General features: G+C 50.6%; 1 protein-coding gene across 1 annotated transcript; it reads left to right on the forward strand.

Annotated features, from left to right (window-relative positions):
- The first annotated feature begins 302 nt into the window (after positions 1–302).
- Positions 303–10,222, forward strand: TRAPPC3 (trafficking protein particle complex subunit 3). The gene is made up of 5 exons (XM_014840125.3): positions 303–545; positions 6,773–6,870; positions 7,353–7,452; positions 8,813–8,995; positions 9,464–10,222. The coding sequence occupies exons 1-5, from the start codon at positions 504–506 to the stop codon at positions 9,581–9,583; spliced, it is 543 nt and encodes a 180-aa protein (XP_014695611.1). The 5' UTR covers positions 303–503; the 3' UTR covers positions 9,584–10,222.
- The last annotated feature ends 8,375 nt before the right edge of the window (positions 10,223–18,597 follow it).

The raw sequence follows: 18,597 nt of genomic DNA on the forward strand, positions 1-18,597 counted from the left end.
CCTAGGAGCTTCTGAATCTGAATCGCAGCAACAGCGGAAGAAGCTAGTTCGAAAGAGGGACTTTCCAAGACCAACCCCAGGGAGAGAGGAATTTGCGGAGCATCTTTGAGTGGGAGGTGGAGGGGTGGGGAGGAACCAAAAGCGTGTGCACGATACAGGATTACCGCAAGATGCGGACGCCACCCAGCGGCCAGAATGCAGCCTGGGGGAGCCAGGCTCTACGAGTCAGCCGCGCGCGAAGCTCTCTGGGAGTTGTAGTCTGGCTGAACTAAGGGGCGGTGCTGCCAGCGGGGCTGTTGGGTGTTGTAGTCTGATGTTTGTTGGGCGGGAGTTACGCTTGTCCACTACACCACGAGTCCCGTGGTGCCTCGCGGCAGGCCGCGCAGGCGCGGTGAGTCGGCGCCGGTCAGGGCTGGAAGCTCCGGGGCCGTGGCTTGGTGGAGCGGTGTGAGGAGGGGTCGCCGAGTGGGTCTGTGGCGAGGCGGGGTGGGACGGCCGGCACCATGTCGAGGCAGGCGAACCGTGGCACCGAGAGCAAGAAAATGGTAAGTGGGAGCGCGTGACCTCGGCGGGAGGGGCGGAACGACCCGTTTTGGGGAAGGGGCCCGGCGCGGGACGCGAGGCGGGCGCAGGGGGAGAGGCGGCCTCTCTGAGCGCTGGGAGGGGTGGTTCCGCGGGAAGGAGGAGGAGGCTGCCCGGCGGGTCATCCCGGGGGCGTCCGGGCCTGAGGCCGGGGGGAGGGCCGCTGGAGTAGCTCAGAGACCCCCTCCCCGAGGCCGGAGTGCAGCCTTGTGCTGGGTCAACAACAACGACGGTAGTAACAGTAACTACCCCGCATTGCCCTCTTGCTGTGTGTTGGGTCCTGGGCCAACGACTTTACGTACATTCTCATTTAATCCGCAAAGTAATCCTCTCAGGTGGATAGCGTTATCGCCCTTTTACAGCTCCGAGAGGCTGCCTAACTTGCCCGAATTTACAGTTAGGAAGAGTTAGGATTTGAACCCACGTCTCTCTCAACTCCAGAGCTAATGCCTCAGACTAGTAGACTATTCTCTCTCGCGCACTGTGCCTTGGCATTGTAAGAGACACTCCCATAGTGGTCTTGCCAGAAAGGAACTGGGTATCGTGGAGTAAGAGGTGGGCCAGGGTAGGCAGTGAGTGGTGCCCCTCTGGTGAGAGATGGGGCAGGGGCGCCCCCTTCTTGTCCTGGGAAGAGGGAGACACCGTATAGTCCCATGAAGTTCGGCTGCTAGTGGGGGCTGGGCCTGCAAAGTAAGGTGGATGACATTTTTCTCCAAGCTCGGGGGACTTCTTGCCAGATGTTCCTTTTCTTTGGCATATTCTTCCCTCCTCCAGAATTGCCCATGCTTTGTTTTCCTGTTTAAGAACATAGTATAGGGGGTTGCAGGCAGGGCAGATCAGGGGCCCTTTGTTGACACTCTGCTCTAGAGGGGATGGTTACACTTCCGCTCGCCTTTCCGTCTTACACCAGGAACAGCCAGCAACCATGGGCTGCAAGAGGCCCTGTTACTCCACAGAAGTAGTTAACTTTTTCTCTCTCAGACCCCGTTTGAGAAGCTGATGATACCTGTGGATCTTCTCAGAAATATTAAATAGACAAACATACACACAGACATATGCTTACATTTTGGGGGCATTTGTGGAGCCCCTGAAGATACTTCAAGGGTCGCAGGTTAAGAATTCCTATTTTGGAGGAAATAGAGTTTGAAAGAATAAGAGAAGAAGAGAATATTTTGCTAGGAAACAGTAACATGTAGGGGCAAAGCATGGGCATTGGTTGGAATTCTGTCTTACTCGATTGGTCCTCAATTTCTTTTTCTGTAGAGTGGGGACAATGATGCCTACCTAGGATTAAATAACAGTGTAAAATAAATGGGCCGTGGTAAATGCTTATTTCCTGCTCCTTTTCCTAAGATGTGAGCAGATAGGAGAGGTCTTCCTGCTTAGTTCTCGTATCTTGCTCGTGTTTTGTACTTTTTTTTCCTGGAATCAATATTGAAATCTTTAATACCACTTGAGCAGGAACCTGCAGGCTCCATCTCCAGTCCCGTTATGCACTTAGCTTTAGCGAAGTGAGGGGGTTAGGAAGGGGCAGCCGTACACGCCTGCCTCAAAGCTTTTGCAATTACTGGAGTCTCTGCTTGGAACTTCCTTCCCACAGATAGTCACTGAGCTCCTCCTCACTTCATGCACAGTTTCAAATGTCACCTCCTCAGAGAGGCCTTCCCTGACCACCTGACTAGTTCTCTATTCTCCTACTCTAGTGTTTTTCATAGCACTGTCTTATTTCATGTTAATTATTTCATTCAAATTATATATTCACTTGCGTATTTTCAGTCTCTCCCATGAGAATGTAAACTCCACAAGAGCGGGGATTTGTTGTGTGTGCTGCTCCGTTCCCAGCATCTAGAATGATGCCTGGGCCTAGGCAGTCTGTATTTATTGAATGAATGGTGTGACAGTTTGAGTGCATCCTCGAACTGGTGCCTGCTTGGGGCTTGTCACATGATGATCTTTTTGGCCACAGGGTTTTGACATGCTCATCTCTCTAGGTGGAGAGTCTTCCCCTCTAGCAGCCTTCTTTCCAATCAGCCAACCTTCTGCTAATTGCTCTGTTCCCTGTTAGCCTTCCAAGACTTAAAGGTTGATATGCTCAGGTAGCTAGATCTCTGCCTTTAGTCTGTGCAAACAGAAACAGCCCCTTTGTCTAGCAGAGTTTTCCTGAGCCCCAGCTGTATGGAGAGCTCTATTCTAGGTGCTGTGGGAAATGCAGAGATGACATCCTAGTCTCTGACCTTGAGAAGCACGTACTCTGTAAGAGAGACATACACAGCACAGGGGTGTAGTCCCGTCTGGGATTGAGTCCTGGCTTCAGTGCTTGCTTTCTGTGTGACCTTGGACAAGTTTCTTCATTCTTCTAGCATCAATTTCACCATCTTTTAAAAATAAATAAATAAATGAAGTAAAGATAGAGGCTTGGTTGAGGTAATGCATGTAAAGCTAGCAGTGTGGCCATGCACCTGCAACACAGTTGACACGTAGTAAATGTCAGCTGGCATCTTCATTAGTAAAAGTATTCGCCTTCGTGTATCTGTGTAGTGTTTGGTTCTTAAATACCGGGGACAATCAGGCCTGCCCTTCTTTTGTGTCTTGTTACTGGTAACCCACCCCCAGCCTCTCAGTTCTCCAGAGCTCAGGTGAGTTATTCCATAAGTAGCAGCTCTCAGTCTCCGTGACAGGAGGCTGGAGAAAAGAGAGGGGGCTGGACTCAATCCTATTACTGATCTTCCTTCCCCAGCTGCTGGGGGGCAGTCACACTGGCTTACTTGTTTTGACATAAATAGTAAGTGTGACTCTTGGAGCATTAGCTCCAAAGATCAGCCCCCTTAAGGAAATCTGATGTTTGGTTTGGGGCACTAGCTGAAAACCCTTTTGAAAACATCAAGTGCAGTAGCTCGCCTGAATGTAGGCTTGGCTTAACTTACTCTTCTAGGCTTGTGCCTGAAGTACTTGGAGAAGTATGTGGAGATCATGTTGGCTATGCCAATATGAAACTGCTCCTGTCATTTCTTGATCTGCAAAGCATCTTCAAGGCTATTGACTTATTAGCTCCTCTCAACAACCCTGTGATAGGCATGACAGATTTTACTGTTGTTTCTATGTGAGGAGATTGAGGCTTAGCAAAGTGAAATGACTTACCTTAAGTCTCAGCTAGTAAGTGGCAAGGCCAGACTCAGAATCAGGTCTTCTGCCTACAAACCAAGTATTCTTTTTATCTGCCTTATTAATTGTTAGAAAGTTCTTTACATTGATTCAAAATCTCCCTCCTTGAACCTAGATCACAGTGCTCTCTGTGAACCAGTTTAAGAATAAAAATAACAATATCCTGAGTATGTAGCATGCAGCAGGTGCTCCAGAAACATTATCTCTTTGGTATCTCACAGTAACCCTGAAGGGCAGATAATATTGTTACCGTGGTACAGATGGGAAAAACTGAGGCTTGAGATTGAGCAGTGGTTTAGGATCACACAACTCTTTTCAGGACAGTGCTCCACTGTAAGAAAACTGATGAGTCTCCGTTACTTAACCTGTTTAACTGGGGGTAAATTGTGTTTGTTCTGCTAACTTTTCTTGGTTGTTCTGAGGATCAGTGAGAAACTGTGAAGACATTCTGAGAGTTTTATAAATGTTAATAACTATTATTCTTAAACATAAAACAGTCTGAAAGTAGAAGTGTTGCAGAAGAGATTCACGTTTTCATTGGGAGGGAGAATGTGGTGCTTTTGTTTGGTGAAGAAACTGGACTGGGTGAATTAGCTGACCTTTAAGGTCCCATGGACGTTCGTTATAAGGGTCAGGAGGACTGAAAACCCAGATCTTCACACTCTGCGACCTCCTGTTACTTCTCTGCGCTTCCTCGTCTGTTCTCTCTTTTGTTCACTCCTCTCTAATCATGCTGGACTCCTTACTGTTTCTCAGATATGGCAAACATACTCCTATCTCGGGGCCTTTATGCTTGCTGCGTAGAATTTTTTCCAAGCTGTCTTCATGGCTTACCCTTACCTCCTTCAGGTCTTTGCACAATTATCGCCTTAATGAGGCCTTCTCTGACTACCCTATTTAAAATTGACACCGCCCCCCCCATGCACATATGAACATGAATACTGCCTAATCTCCTTTTGTGTTTTTTTTTTTTTTGCAAACCATGTATTCTGTTTATTTGGTTTATTATCTGTCTACCTCCTATTAGATAGTCCCTGATACATAGTAAATGTTGCATAATGATTTTTTTCTATACATAGCCCTACACCTATTTTTAAAGCATGAAGATCTTTAAGTTGTATATTTATGTTGCATGCTGTTCCAAGTAGGCTTGGTTCACAATTGAAGATGGAGACAGACTTGCAAATTAAGAGAGGGTGTGGAGAGCCTGGGTCAGGGATCTCATTCTCAGATCCCAGGCATTTTGATTCTGTGACCACAGACAGGTCTATCTGCTAGGACCTTGGTTTTACTTATTGGTAAATTGGGGGCTGCTGCCTGGATAAGGTGCTTGATAACATCACGATGTGCATGTTATTTGGCATCATGGTGGGCCGAGGCTCTTGGAGTCTCCATCCAAGGGCTCATGAATAATGGAAGGAAAGCTCTCCTGATTTAATGCAGTGGTGCCAACCCTGTGGATTGGTAAGTGCTGGATTGTCTCCATCCATTCATGCCCAAGCCATTCTAGTGCCAAACCCTTAACTTTACTAAAAAATTATTTTCCTCCTTAGTAGTTTCCCCTTAATTGCCGTATTTGGTAAATGGTCTCTTGGAGACACCCTGATTTGACTGTTTTAGTTCAGTTCAAAGAGCTTCTTGATTGCAAAACTGATTTTCTTTGACTCCCTAGTGCAGCTAAGCTTTTTTGTTTGTTTTTTTAGGCGGGGTTATTAATATTGCAGTTGTGACTAACAGTGGATAGAATGACCATTGGCTTAGAAACTCTTGGTTTTTGTCCCCCAAAATTACTTTTGTCAATAAACAACTGTTTGTCTTTGGGCAGATTACTTAACCGTTCTGAGTCTCAGTTACTTCATAAAATGAGATTAATTCCTGCCCTTTCTGCCTTACACAGTTATTGTGGGGTGGAAAATGAGATGAAAAATAGAATGCAGTATGTAAGCAGAAGGCACTCACATTATTATTCTTGCAGTGACGTCACCACCAGGCCGTTCCTTAACATTACTTGGACTTTCTTCCCCAGGAGACTTAAAGACAAAGGTGCTCTGCTCCAAGTTTGACAAGCCTCCATTTGGAAGGGAGTGGTTGGGTGGCAATCTTGATTTTTCACCCTTATTTCTGTGTAAATCCTTTGGTCCAAATGTACTGTTAACATGTTTCTTACTTTAACTCTGATAATGCCTTTCCCTTCACCTGCTGCTTTCATTTTGTAACCTTAGTATTTGCCATTCCTTTCATCTTCCACATCTCTCTGTTTCTTGGTAGGCAGGTGACAGGCTTCTTTATCTGAGAGTTTCTCTGATTTTAGCTCTGGTCGTAATAGAAACCAGTCCAGGTCAGTAGTGTGTTTCAGGTACACAAAAGAGTATATTGCTTTCAGAGTTACTCACTTTATGGAAACATTTTAGCTATGTGTCAAGAGGAACAGTATTTTTTCCATGCTGATGACTTAGGAGAGGGGTTATCAGTGCAATGGTCTTCAGCTAAGACTGACTTCCTTCCTGATTGACTGGGCCCCTGGGTCCTCTGCTGCTCCTAGTTGGGACCCTGGGAGTGCAGTTTAACTCTAGGCCAGGACACGCCACATATGCTAAACTTTGGAGAAGCCATTGGTCACTCCTGCCAACCCAGGGACTAATTTGTAAATGTCTGTTTTGGGTCCTTCACAGTATCTAGTGAATGACTACTGCTGCTCCCACATCAGATTCTGGTGACCCAAGCTTAGACTTGGCAGCTATGGTGGGTCCAGGGTTGGCAGAAGCCCACCTTGGTGTGTTAAAAGAGTGACTGCTCAGTGCATGAGGTGCCTTTTACAGCCTTTGATAGTGGGTCTAGCTGCAGCTCTGCCACGTTGACCCTAGAGGGCCAAATCTCTTGGCCACTCCACAGTGAATGATATTCTTTCCCACTAGACACAGGTGACCTTCCTTTGAATTCTGACAGTTTCATGGAGGCTGATCCAGACTCTTACCAAACTTTCTCTTTTGTGCAGTTTGGTCCTGACTGCCTTTTGAATCTCTTTTAGAGCTCTGAGCTCTTCACCCTGACCTATGGGGCTCTGGTCACCCAACTATGCAAGGACTATGAAAATGACGAAGATGTGAATAAACAGCTCGACAAAATGTGAGTGAGCCCCTCTGTGGGAGAGACAAGAACGGGGCTTCCAGCACACTGAATCTACGTGGTCCTTTAGAACCCAGAACACGGTCTACTCTCTTTTTTTTTTTTTAAAGATTTAATTTTTTCCTTTTTCTCCCCAAAGGCCCCCGGTACATAGTTGTATATTCTTCCTTGGGGGTCCTTCTAGTTGTGGCATGTGGGATGCTGCCTCAGCGTGGTTTGATGAGCAGTGCCATGTCCGTGCCCAGGATTGGAACCAACGAAACACTGGGCCGCCTGCAGCGGAGCGCACGAGCTCAACCACTCGGCCACGGGGCCAGCCCTGGGTCTACTCTCTTATAACCAACATTTTGGGTAGTTTCCACTGAGGTCATTTAGTGGAATGTTTTGGGATTGTCCCCATTTTCCCTTTACCACAATAGCCTTATGTTCAGACATGAGACATTCAGACCCCATAGTATAGTCTGTTCTCTTTTCCTTCCCAGGGGCTACAACATTGGAGTCCGGCTGATTGAAGATTTCTTGGCACGGTCAAATGTCGGGAGGTGCCACGACTTTCGGGAAACTGCAGATGTCATTGCCAAGGTCATTATCTGGGGCCACCTGGCCATGCCGAAGAATTGTCATTGGGAGGCACTGCTTACCACTTTTTCCATGTCCCTTAGAGAGGCCTTTAATATTCCAAAATACTAGTTAGGCAGCTGTTTGAGCCAAAGCTACCACTTCCTGAGGGTTTGGGAATAGCACAGATTATGAAAAAGGGAGCAGTGGTTAGGAGCATCCCTGTGGATGAAAGCTCCACTGAACCAAAGCCAGATCCCTCCACCGCGAAGATGTAGCCGAGGAGCAGGGGGTTAGGAGCACAGGCTTTGGACTCCGACATACCTGCCTTCAAATTCTGGCTCCAGTACTTACTGGTTCTTTGGTACGTTACTTTTAACCTCTTTAATTACCGTTACCTCATCTTTAAAATGAAGAAAGTAAGAGCTACCTCACAGGGTTGTTGTAAGGAGTAAATGAAATAATGAATGTGAGCATTCAGGTAAAATTAATATATTTAACTTGGTGTGTATATAGTAACTGTTTGCTATTAATAATATTAGTGTTGCGTATTACAGCATTAATAATAAATGATGAGACACCTGTAGCTTTGTGGAGTCAGTTACCTAAAGGTTGGTTGTTTCTGTTGTGGAGCATGCTGGCCATGCCCAAATCCTAGAGAGGGTTGACAGTGGAGAGAGCTCTGTGAGGTTTGGAATTAGGATGGTAGACAGAAGGAAAGATGTCTGCAGAGTAATTCTGCCCCAGTAACCTGTATTCGCTTTCAAGAAGAAGTGTTCAGATAGCACAGAGAGAGGACGGGGAAGTAGGTTGGGGCCTCTCTGCGCTCAGGTGCTGGTTCAGGGCAGCCACCCCCGTCAGAAGATCAGTGCTCCCTTCCACTAAGAAGCGCAGGTTGGGGGGCCGGCCCAGTGGCACAGTGGTTAAGTGCGCACGTTCCGCTTTGGCGGCCTGGGGTTCACTGCTTTGGATCCCAGGTGCGGACATGGTGCCGCTTGGCAAAAAGCCATGCTGTGGTAGGCGTCCCACATATAAAGTAGAGGAAGATGGACATGGATGTTAGCTCAGGGCTAGCCTTCTTCAGCAAAAAGAGGAGGCTTAGCAGCAGATGTTAGCTCAGGGCTAATCTTCCTCAAAAAAAAAAAAAAACTGCAGGTAGACAGCAAGTTGTTGCCTAATTGCATAGATACCTTGAAGAAGAGGAGTGTGTAATTGTGCACAGATGCTTTTCCTTTTTGCCCCAAATACCTAAAGCTTCAGTGTCTTGCAGAGGCCACAGTTTTGTTCCCAAGCCACTTAATTCCTCCTTGCCAGTCCCATCACCTTCCCTCTTGTATAGGCCTTACTCCTCTTCCCCATAGTGCTGTTGTGTGTCCCTTGGCAGGTGGCGTTCAAGATGTACCTGGGCATCACTCCAAGCATCACCAATTGGAGCCCAGCTGGTGACGAATTCTCCCTCATTTTGGAAAATAACCCCTTGGTGGACTTTGTGGAACTTCCCGATAACCACTCATCCCTTATTTATTCCAATCTCTTGTGTGGGGTGTTGCGGGGAGCCTTGGAGATGGTGAGTGCAGCTCTTTACCTTCCGGGACACCTGAAATGTAGTAGGGGCTTGAAAAATGTTTGAGTGAAAGAGGGAGAGAGGAGAAAGATCTTTGGCTCACCCCAGTGCTTCGCTGTCTGAGATGGTGACACTGCTGAGTGTGGGATCCAAGTTGGACATCTCCACGTGATGATGATCCTCCCTACTAGGCTGAGAGATGGTGCTGTCAGCCCCTAAAGCCTAGGAACACTTTCCCATATTGGCTTATCTGGTGACAGTCTCATTCCTGGGTGTTCTTTGTGAAGTCTCTCCTTTTGGGTTGGGCTCCTGCCTTTTGCAAGCAAACGTTGGAGTTGGCAATCTTGTCCTTGTGGGAAACCAGCCCCCTTGTTTTGGCTGCTGGGGATTAGCCAGTTGTAGCCCCATCCCCAGTGGTTTCCCAGGGGCTGTGGCTAGGCAGCTGCCTCTTCATTTCCCCACTGTCCCCAGGTCCAGATGGCTGTGGAGGCCAAGTTTGTCCAGGACACCCTGAAAGGAGACGGTGTGACAGAAATCCGGATGAGGTTCATCAGGCGGATTGAGGACAATCTCCCAGCTGGAGAAGAGTGACCGTCCCCAGGACTTCAGGGTAGCCGACAGGAGCACTTGTGGGATCAGAAAGCCTCAGTGCTGCCTCTGTCCTCTAGAGCTCAGTGACTCTTTAACATGGATGTTATATATTCTTCTCACCTTGTTTCCATTCTCCGTGCTAATAAAGAACAGACTGTAACATAGTCCATTTACCCCACAAGTGTGCACATTCAGGAGGGAAATTCTTTGTTCCCTTTCCTTCCAAAGGGGCTGAATGTAGTCATCCTTGATTGGACTAGAAAGAGCTCAAACCATTTTACATTCCTGTTTGACTTTTCCAAAGCAAAACCCACTTTGACCCCTTTAAGAGGGAAGCCTGGCACGTCTGTCCATGGGCCTTCAGGAGCTGTTGGGAAATGGCCATAGGGAATCCAGGGTTGTGGGACCGGGAGAGGAGAGGCTGGGAGGGTGGATCAGAGTTGCTAGCTATAGTGTGACACGCTAGCGCTTGCCAGGATAGGGGAGCCGGTCGTGCCGGAAACACTGACTTCTGGGAAGCCACCCAGGTCTCTCATTCCTGCCTGCTGTTTGGAGGCAACATCTCCTCTTTTTACAGAGGGTTCATCCTTTTTTCTTACAGATTCTTCAATAAAGACACATTCTTGAGTGAAATCCCAATCATGTCCTGTTTTCTTTCTGCTCAGCCTTGGGAATTTTGTTGCAATGGGGTGAGGAGACCAGCTAAGTTCCTGGGCCCTGCCTTCATTTTACCTGGTCTAGGAATGGCTTCTCCCCACATACCAGAGTCTGGGAAACTTGGAGCAAATGAGGCCCCTTCAGAGTCATTTGTGGTCTGCTGTCTGTAGCAAAATCTACAAACAGACTATTATCCCAGACATACCTAAAATGGATGATCCTGGGCCCTTGGCCACCATGAGTTGGAAGGTTTGGCTAGGAAAGACCATTTTTAAACCCTGGTATTGGGGGGCCGGCCTCATGGCCAAGTGGTTAAGTTCACATGCTCTGCTGCTGCGGCCCAGGCTTTCACCAGTTCGAATCCTGAGTGCGGACATGGCACCACTCATCAAGCCATGCTGAGGTGGTGTCCCACATGCCACTAGAAGGACCCACAACCAAAAACACACAACTTTGTACCCGGGAGCTTTGGGAGAAAAAGGAAAAATAAAAAACAATCTTGAAAAAAAAAAAAAACCCAGGTGTTGGGGAGCCATTTATTGAGTGCTCACCACGTGTTGGACGCTGTACTGAGCTCTGTGTGTCATCCCATTTTTAGAGGGAAAGCGACACATTGCCCAAGGTCATAGAGCTAGTAAGTGGAGAAGCCAGGTTTCAAAGCCCCAGCCAGATTCCAAAGCCCCTGTTCTTAATGATGCTGCCTGGTTAGTATTGTCGGGGGAGGAGGGCACAGGCCTTACAGAGCTTAGGATAGCTTTTTTTTTTTAGGATAGCTTTCAAAGGCGGGGATCAGAGGTTGTCAGGCCATATTTGATAGCACTGTTCTTGGGAACAGCCTAGGGCTTTGAGGTCCAAATACTCAGGTTGTTGCGGGTAACCAGGGTCCCTAGGCCTCCCCCAAGGTCAGTGGACAGGCCTGAGATGAGAGGAACAGTTATAGATGCATTGTGCTTGAAGTGTGTCTGGGTTGTGTAGGTTAGGACCAGGGTTCTGGGACACCAGTGAGAGGCAGTTTGCACACAACTGGCTGCCTCCAGCTGGGTTAGGCCACGAAGGAGGAGGAAAGGTCACTTTTGTGTCCCCAAGTATAGAGAGGCTAATGTTCTCTCTGGGATCCCATCCTTCTCTGAGCCTCTTTACCTCCCCCTCAATTGGGGCCCTAGGGCAGGCACCTCATTTTGGTCAACTGTATCCCTAGCACCCAGTATAGAGCTGCGTCAGATCACACCACAGTTTGAGTGAATGAAGGAGAGATGAACGGAATGAATGCTGGGGCCCAAATGTGGAAAGTGTGTGGTGTCTGGACTCTGCCAGGAAAAGTGAGCTGCACCACCCTTTCCCTTCTCCAGGGGTACCCTCGCCCTTCCTCTCCTCCCAGTACCACAACCTGCTTTCCAGCAGCCATTTGTACAGCGTGAGGTTTTGGATATTTCCTTCCCCAGAATTAAACTTAGGCAACAACACAGGGTTGGCAAGCTGGGGAAGCAAAGGCCCCTTGGTGACCTTTCCCAGTTACAGCCCCTCAACTGTGTGATGCACCTCTGGGGCTGAGGGGAGGGAAGGGCTGAGGACTATGGAGCTGTTTGGAAGTCACCTCCTCATCTCTCCCAAATGAGCCAAACACACAAGTGCCAGCAACTTACCTTCAGGTCCCCCCACCGTACCCCCACCCCTGGAATTAATTAGTTGTAAATTACATATCCCTCTGCTTTACTATGACTGTGAGGCTGGGACAGCCCCCAGGCTAGGCCATTCCCCATTCTCCTTGATGTACTGGTTCACGCCCTCCCGGCCAGATGGCGCAGGTTTGCCTGGCGGTATGGGAGGGGCTGACTAATGAGGTCAGAAACCTGGGTCCTAGTGGAGTGCTGGGGCTGAGGAGTCGGTGCTGGTGGCCCTTGGGCTTGGCTGGCTGGGCAGAGCTCTAAGGAAAGGCCTCGCTCTATAGCGTTTGGCCACCAGGGGTCTCCAGATCACCACTCTGCTGTCCCAGAGAGTGATGATTGGACTCCTGGTTTTCAGAATTTGCTGGAAGATGCACCTGATGGGGCATATCTCAGAGGCTGGTCAGAGCCTGGAAGTGCCCCCTTCCTCCTGTCACACCCACGGGACTTGAAAGCAAAGCTCACATCATGGCCAGGCTGAGGGCCTCCCTGCTCAATACAGGGCAGTGGAAAGAGCACATTGGCTAAGAAGTCTGTGGCCCCCATGCACACCCTAAACTCTCCTGCTGGCCTCCTGAGTTCTGCAAGCCAGCTCTGAGCCCTCCCCTAACCAACCCCCTTTACTTCCTGCTTGGAGACCAGAGCACCAGCCTGGTTCCCCCACGTAAGAGTCCTGTCCTGCCCCAGACCGCCGGCACAAATGACACTTCCATATTCAGGTTACACCCTCCCCTGGTGGACTGGCCTCCTCTACATTTGTTCTGGGCATCCAGGTCTGAGAAGGAGGTGGCAACAGAGGCTCAGGAGCAGAAATTGCATTAAGTGAAATTAAAATAGTCTAACAAGTAGTTCATTGTGGATGGGGGGGTGGTGCAGGAAGAGCATCCTCCCGTCCTCCCCCAGCTTAAGTGCTACCATGTGCTGTTCCCTGGAAGCCAAAGGGCCGGTGGGAGGGGAGGGGCGGGTGGCGGCAGGCGAAAAGCCTCGCTGTTACCGCTCTCCAGCCTTTGATGCAGGGCCAGGCCTGACCCCAGGACAGCCGCTGGCCACTGCCAGGGGAGCTGTGGGATGCAGCAGTGCATTCCTGGGGGCAATTTACGCTTCTGGCAGGAGGAGAGGAAAGTTTCTACTGTGGGGAAGGGGGTGGAGAGAGGGTGTTGCAGAGGAGGTTAGGTGTTGTGAGGAACAATGGAGGGAGCCAAGGCACAGGCACAGACCCTTCTGCCTCAACCTGGCTCACTTAACTGCTTAGACGGAGACCTCCCCCAGGAAGCTTTCTCTGATGGACCAAGAGCAGGTGAGGAGCAGCACCTTCGCCCCCCACCGCACATGTGGGCTGCCCAGGTATAGCCCGGAGGACGCCGAGAGAGGCAGCTGCTCTTCCCTCCTGGCTCTGGGGGCCTGGACTGTCAGGCATGAGGGCATCTAGGACAGAGCTAGGCTGGAGGAGAGCTGGGAAGATGGTGTGATGGGTGTGAGAGCATGTGTGAGTGAGTGTGGACAAATGTTATTCACAGCAACGGCTAATATTTATTGTCAGCGCTGGTGTAAGCACTTCACATGTATTTCTCAGCATTCACAACAACCCCATCACTATTCCTGCTTTGCAGATGAGAAAACTGAGATCCACAGCTAGGACACAGTAGATCCAGGATTTGAACCAAATAGTCCAGTATGGGACGCCAAGGTCTTATCCAGTACATTGTTTTACAGGTGTATGTTTTTGTGTTTCAGTGTGTGTTTGTCTGCTTATGTTCCTTGAGGAGTGTGTCTGTAGGTGAATTACTTTGTTTAACAAAAACGTAAGCCTGTTCTGGGGGCAGGGAACATGGAGATGCTGGAGCATCTGCCCCTGGGGAGGCAGCTAATGCAATGTGGCGGCCGGGGTGTGGCGGGGTGAAAACGAGAGACAGAGACAAGTCCTGGCTCTGCTACTTACTGGTTATGTGACATTAGACAAAGGATTTGAATTCTGAGCTTCAATTTTTCATCTGGAAAATGGGGATAATAACGCCTAACTCGCTGACTGTTTGAGGATGAACCAAGATGAAGTATGAACGTTTCCTGGCATAGGCTCTTTCATAATTGGCAGTTATGATGAGCACGTTATTAGGGGAAATGTCTTGCAAAACTACTGTATGTGGATATGTGAGTGTCTGCGTGTGTGCAGAGAGTAATTTTGTGAAACCAGGGCCATGTCTGTGTTGTTCATCGCTGTATCCCCAAGCTTCCAGCACTACTTTTCGGCACAAAGTAGGTGCCCAATCAATTTTTATTGACGGGGGGTTGACTGAGTGTGAGAGTGGAGTGAGATGGGCCCACAGAGAGAGGGGTGTGCAGGCAGTGTGGGCTTCCACTAGGACCGGCTACGTAATTTATGGGGCTCAGTGCAAAATGAAAATGCAGAGCTCCCTGTTAAAAAAGAACAGTCATGAGCCGCATACCAACGTTTCAGTCAATGACAGACTGCATATACAACGGGAGTATCATATAGCCTAGGTGTGTAGTAGGCTACACCTCTAGATGTGTGTAAGTACACTCTGTGATGTTCATACAACGACAAAATCACCTAACAATGCCTTTCTCAGAATGTATCCCCGTTGTTAAGCGATGCACGACTTTATTAAGACTTTTTTTGAGGAATACTAGCCCTGAGCTAACGTCTGCTGCCAATCCTCCTCTTTTTGCTGAGGAAGACGGGCCCTGAGCTAACACCCATGCCCATCTTCCTCTACTTTATATGTGGGATGCCTACCACAGTATGGCTTGCCAAGCAATGCCATGTCTGCACCCAGGATCCGAACCGGTGAACCCTGGGCTGTGGAAGAGGAATGTGCGCACTTAACCGCTGCGCCACTGGGCCAGCCCCTATTACGAATTTTAAGATGACCCAGCAGAGCATTAAACCAAGCCCTTTTTTTTTTTTTTTTTGAGGAAGATTAGCCCTGAGCTAACTTCTGCCAATCCTCCTCTTTTTGCTGAGGAAGACTGGCCCTGAGCTAACATCCATGCCCATCTTCCTCTACTTTACATGTAGGATGCCTGCCACAGCATGGCTTGGCAAGAGGTGCCATGTCTGTACCTGGGATCTGAACCGGCGAATCCCGGGCCGCCCAGAAGTGGAACGTGTGAACTTAACCGCTGCGCCACCAGGCCGGCCCCTAAACCAAGCCCTTCTGTTCCCGTTGCAGGCCCATCAAGCCAGCCCTGGCCTCCCCTCGCCCGTAGAACATCACCAGCCCCCAGCCCCCCAAGCCCAGCTGTTGAGGAGAGAGTATAGGGAGACTCCACCCATGGCCTGCTGTGCTCCCCAGGCTGCCTGGGGGAGGGTGAGGAAGGGGACGGATTGCCCAGCGTGGGTAGGCCAGGAGAAAGCAGAGGGAGGGACCCAAGGACCTGCAGCCCTCTCCACCAGGGAGCCCCTCCAGAGCCAGGCCCATGCCTGAGAGAGCCCTCTGCCCTCCATCCCTCTAGGAGCTCACCCCCTCACACCCCCCAACCTCCAACCAGGCTGCTGGGTGGTCTGGGCACATGTGGTCACATTTAGTTGTTGATTGAAGCAAAATTGTTATAAGATTAGAATATTTAAGGTAACTTTAATTTCCACTGCATTACTGGGATTTTTGAGGATGGGGCTGAGAGATCCCCTGGGCTGGAAGTGAAGAGAATGGTGAGGGCTGCAGGAGGGGTCTTCATTTCCCGACCGAAAAGAAGAAGGAGGGTTAGACAGGGGACAGACTTTCCAGGAATTGTAGAATGAGGAGTCTAGTCCTCCAGCAGATGTGGGAAGTCAGGGGTGGGGATGGGGGGTACACAATCACCAAGGCCCTGGTGGAGCAGGAATTTACTGGCACCACAACCCTCCCCAGACGAGGTGCACACCCTGGGCCACACATCTGTGCAAACACCCCTTCCTCCCCTCAGCTGGCCAGACAGACAAAGGGTGGCAAGAGGAAGGTTCCATCCACACCCTCCCTAGGCTCCAACCTGGGGTGGTTGGAGCCTGGAGAGTTTTCTTATCGGCAGATCAAGATAGAAATTTAGAAGGGATGGGAGAAGATGGTAACGGTAATAAGGGTCGCTAACATTTACGGAGCCACTACTATGTGCCAGGCTGTGTTAAGCCCTGTGTATTCACTATCTCTTCTAAGAGGCCCTTTAGCATTGTGGGAAAGACGAGGACTGGGGAGCCAGCCTGCCTGGGTCAATTCCCAGCTCACCCACTTCCCAGCTCCGTGACCATGGCGAGTCAGTTAACCCGTCTGTGCCTCAGTTTCCCAGGCTACAAAGTGGGGACAATAATGATACCAATCTCAAAGGGTCATCTCAGGGTTGTTGTGAGGATTCAATGAGTTAATCCCCATAAAGTACTCCAAATAGTGCCTGGCACAGAGTAAGGGCCCTGCGAAGGTTAGCTGCTGTCATTAGGGACTATCATTATCCCCCTTTCCAAGAGAAGGAATTTGAGGTTTGGAGAAATGAGGTCACTTGCCCACAGTCACAGAGAGGCAGAGCTGGGATCCAAACCCAGGTCTGCTCAACTCCTCAGCCCATGCTCTGAACCAGCAGGCGGGCGCCAGCGGCGGCTCTGCCAGGGGCTGCGCTAAGCAGGTTACATGCCTCATCTGGTTCAGTTTAACCACCCACCCCCTTTGACACCCCTGCTCAGGCCGAGAACAGTCCTTGAATCCTCTCTGGCCAGCCTCTGATTCTTGTGGCTGAGGGAACTGAAGTCCAGAGAGAGGCAGCACTTGTCCAAGGCCACACAGCAGGTGACCACAGGCAGAGCTGACTCACTGATATCTAGACATCGCCAGAGACACAGCAAAGGTGGAAGCCCCTGACAGATGGGATGGCGAGCCTGGCTGAGAATCTGGCCTGGCCTCGCTCAGAGGTGAGCCTGGTGGGAGAGTCTACAGACTTCTGGCTCCAAGACACGCATTTCCTGCCTTGAGGTTTGCTGCGCAAGGAGCTGGTGGACAAGGAGGCAGCTGTGGCGGGGTTGTGGCATGACTGTCTCAGCATCTGTTGGGGGATGAGCAGCAGAGGTCCACCTAAGGGGGCCTGTGAACACTGGGGCCACAGGACCACAGGACAGGGCCCAGACTTGGCCTTCCAGGGCCGACTGAAAGAAGGAGCCAGAGCATTCCCTCCCTGCAGGGCATCGGCAGGGCAAGAAGGGAGGGGATGGTGTGCACCGCATAGAACCAGGCCAGACGGCCCTGGGGAAGTTTACGGAGTGAGTCAGGAGTATTGGGGGAGGGACCGTGTTGGGGACTGGCTGAGTGTGTTTGAGTGTCTGTGTGTGCAGAGCCCACGGGAGCCTCTTCCCCGGCACAGCGCCCCCCTCACTGGTCGGCTTGCTTCACAGTGTCCCCTTCACTGAGCTCCCCTCCTGACTCGAAGATCAGCTCACACTCAGAGCTAAACACTCTTTGCGGATTCACAGATTTAATCTTTACAACAAGCTTTTCAGAGGAGGAAACTGAGGCACCAGAGGTCAGATAACTTGCTCAAGGGCACGCAGCTGCTGAGTGGTGGCCCTGGGACTTGAACCCAGGCAGTCTACCTCCAGGATCCATGCTGTCAACCTTCAGTCCCTGCTGCTTAGCTCCCATCCGCTCCCTGAACACTCGCCCCTACCTGATCCCCATCAAGGGCCCGGTGTTCACACCATCTCTGGGCAGGGCCCCAGCTCTCCACTCCAGCCCGTGTCCTCTTAGGTACCTGGCCGACCATGCCCTGTCGCCTTCCTTGAACAAGGCCCTTGCCTGGCTCCCCTGTAGTCCCTCTGGGCTGGCTCAGGCCAGGAGACCAGACCCAAAGACCCCTTGCAATTCCCCTGGTCTGAGGGGTAGGACGGGAGTGGGCCCAGGCTCTGGAGGTGGGCGAGGGTGAGAGGCCCCATCGAGGAGTGGCGGGGCTGGTGTGTACCTTGGCAGGGGGACAGCAAAGTGGGAGGCCTTTGGAGGGCAGGCAGTAGGAAGGGGAAGGGGTGATGGAGGTGGGCCTAGACCCAGAGACAGGCAGCCTTGGGCCCTCCCTGCTCCTTCTCTGGACCTGCTGAGGGCTTGGCTCTTTCCCACTTAGAATACACACACACACACACACACACACACACATTGTCACCCAACCCCCCTTCTCCTGGCTTCAGTTCATCTAAACTCTCTACTGCGCATGCTGCCTCCACCTCCTCCCTTGTGGCTGCTCCTTTGGCTTCTGAGCCTGGCTCTTGCTCCTGCCCCCTCGCCCCCAACCACCAGCCTCTAATTCCCAGTCCCAAAAGGATGCTCTTCTGTGACACCTGACACTGGGAGCCTCCCTGGCCTTCTAGAAACACTCTGCTTTTGCCTTCTGAGTCATTGCTCTCCTGGTTTCCCAGCGCCCCCCACCCCTCCCCGGCCCCCCTCACAGTCCCACCTCATTGGACCAGCCAGGATTATGCCAGCAGCCTCCTTATTGTCCCTGCCTCTATCTTCCTCCACATAGAAGTCAGGGCGCTCTCTCTAAAGCACAACTCTGGACCACGTTACTGCGTTGCTCTAGAGTCTTCTGTGGTTCCCCATTTCCCTGAAGGTGCCCTCTAACCAGCCTCAGCCTGGCCTACAAGATCGCGCAGCACCGGACCCTGCTTGCCGCTGAGCACACAGGCTCACCTCGCTGAACCCCAACGTGCCGATCGCCGCCGACGCC

Source organism: Equus asinus, chromosome 5, assembly GCF_041296235.1.
Source record: "Equus asinus isolate D_3611 breed Donkey chromosome 5, EquAss-T2T_v2, whole genome shotgun sequence".
NCBI lineage: Eukaryota > Metazoa > Chordata > Mammalia > Perissodactyla > Equidae > Equus > Equus asinus.

What these genes read in the sequence shown, in the direction of transcription:
- TRAPPC3 (XM_014840125.3), top strand. Translation starts at nt 504, where the DNA reads ATGTCGAGGCAGGCGAACCGTGGCACCGAGAGCAAGAAAATG. An exon ending in GCACCGAGAGCAAGAAAATG is followed by an intron (nt 546 to 6,772) that starts GTAAGTGGGAGC and finishes AATCTCTTTTAG; the next exon opens with AGCTCTGAGCTCTTCACCCT. An exon ending in TGCGGGGAGCCTTGGAGATG is followed by an intron (nt 8,996 to 9,463) that starts GTGAGTGCAGCT and finishes CACTGTCCCCAG; the next exon opens with GTCCAGATGGCTGTGGAGGC.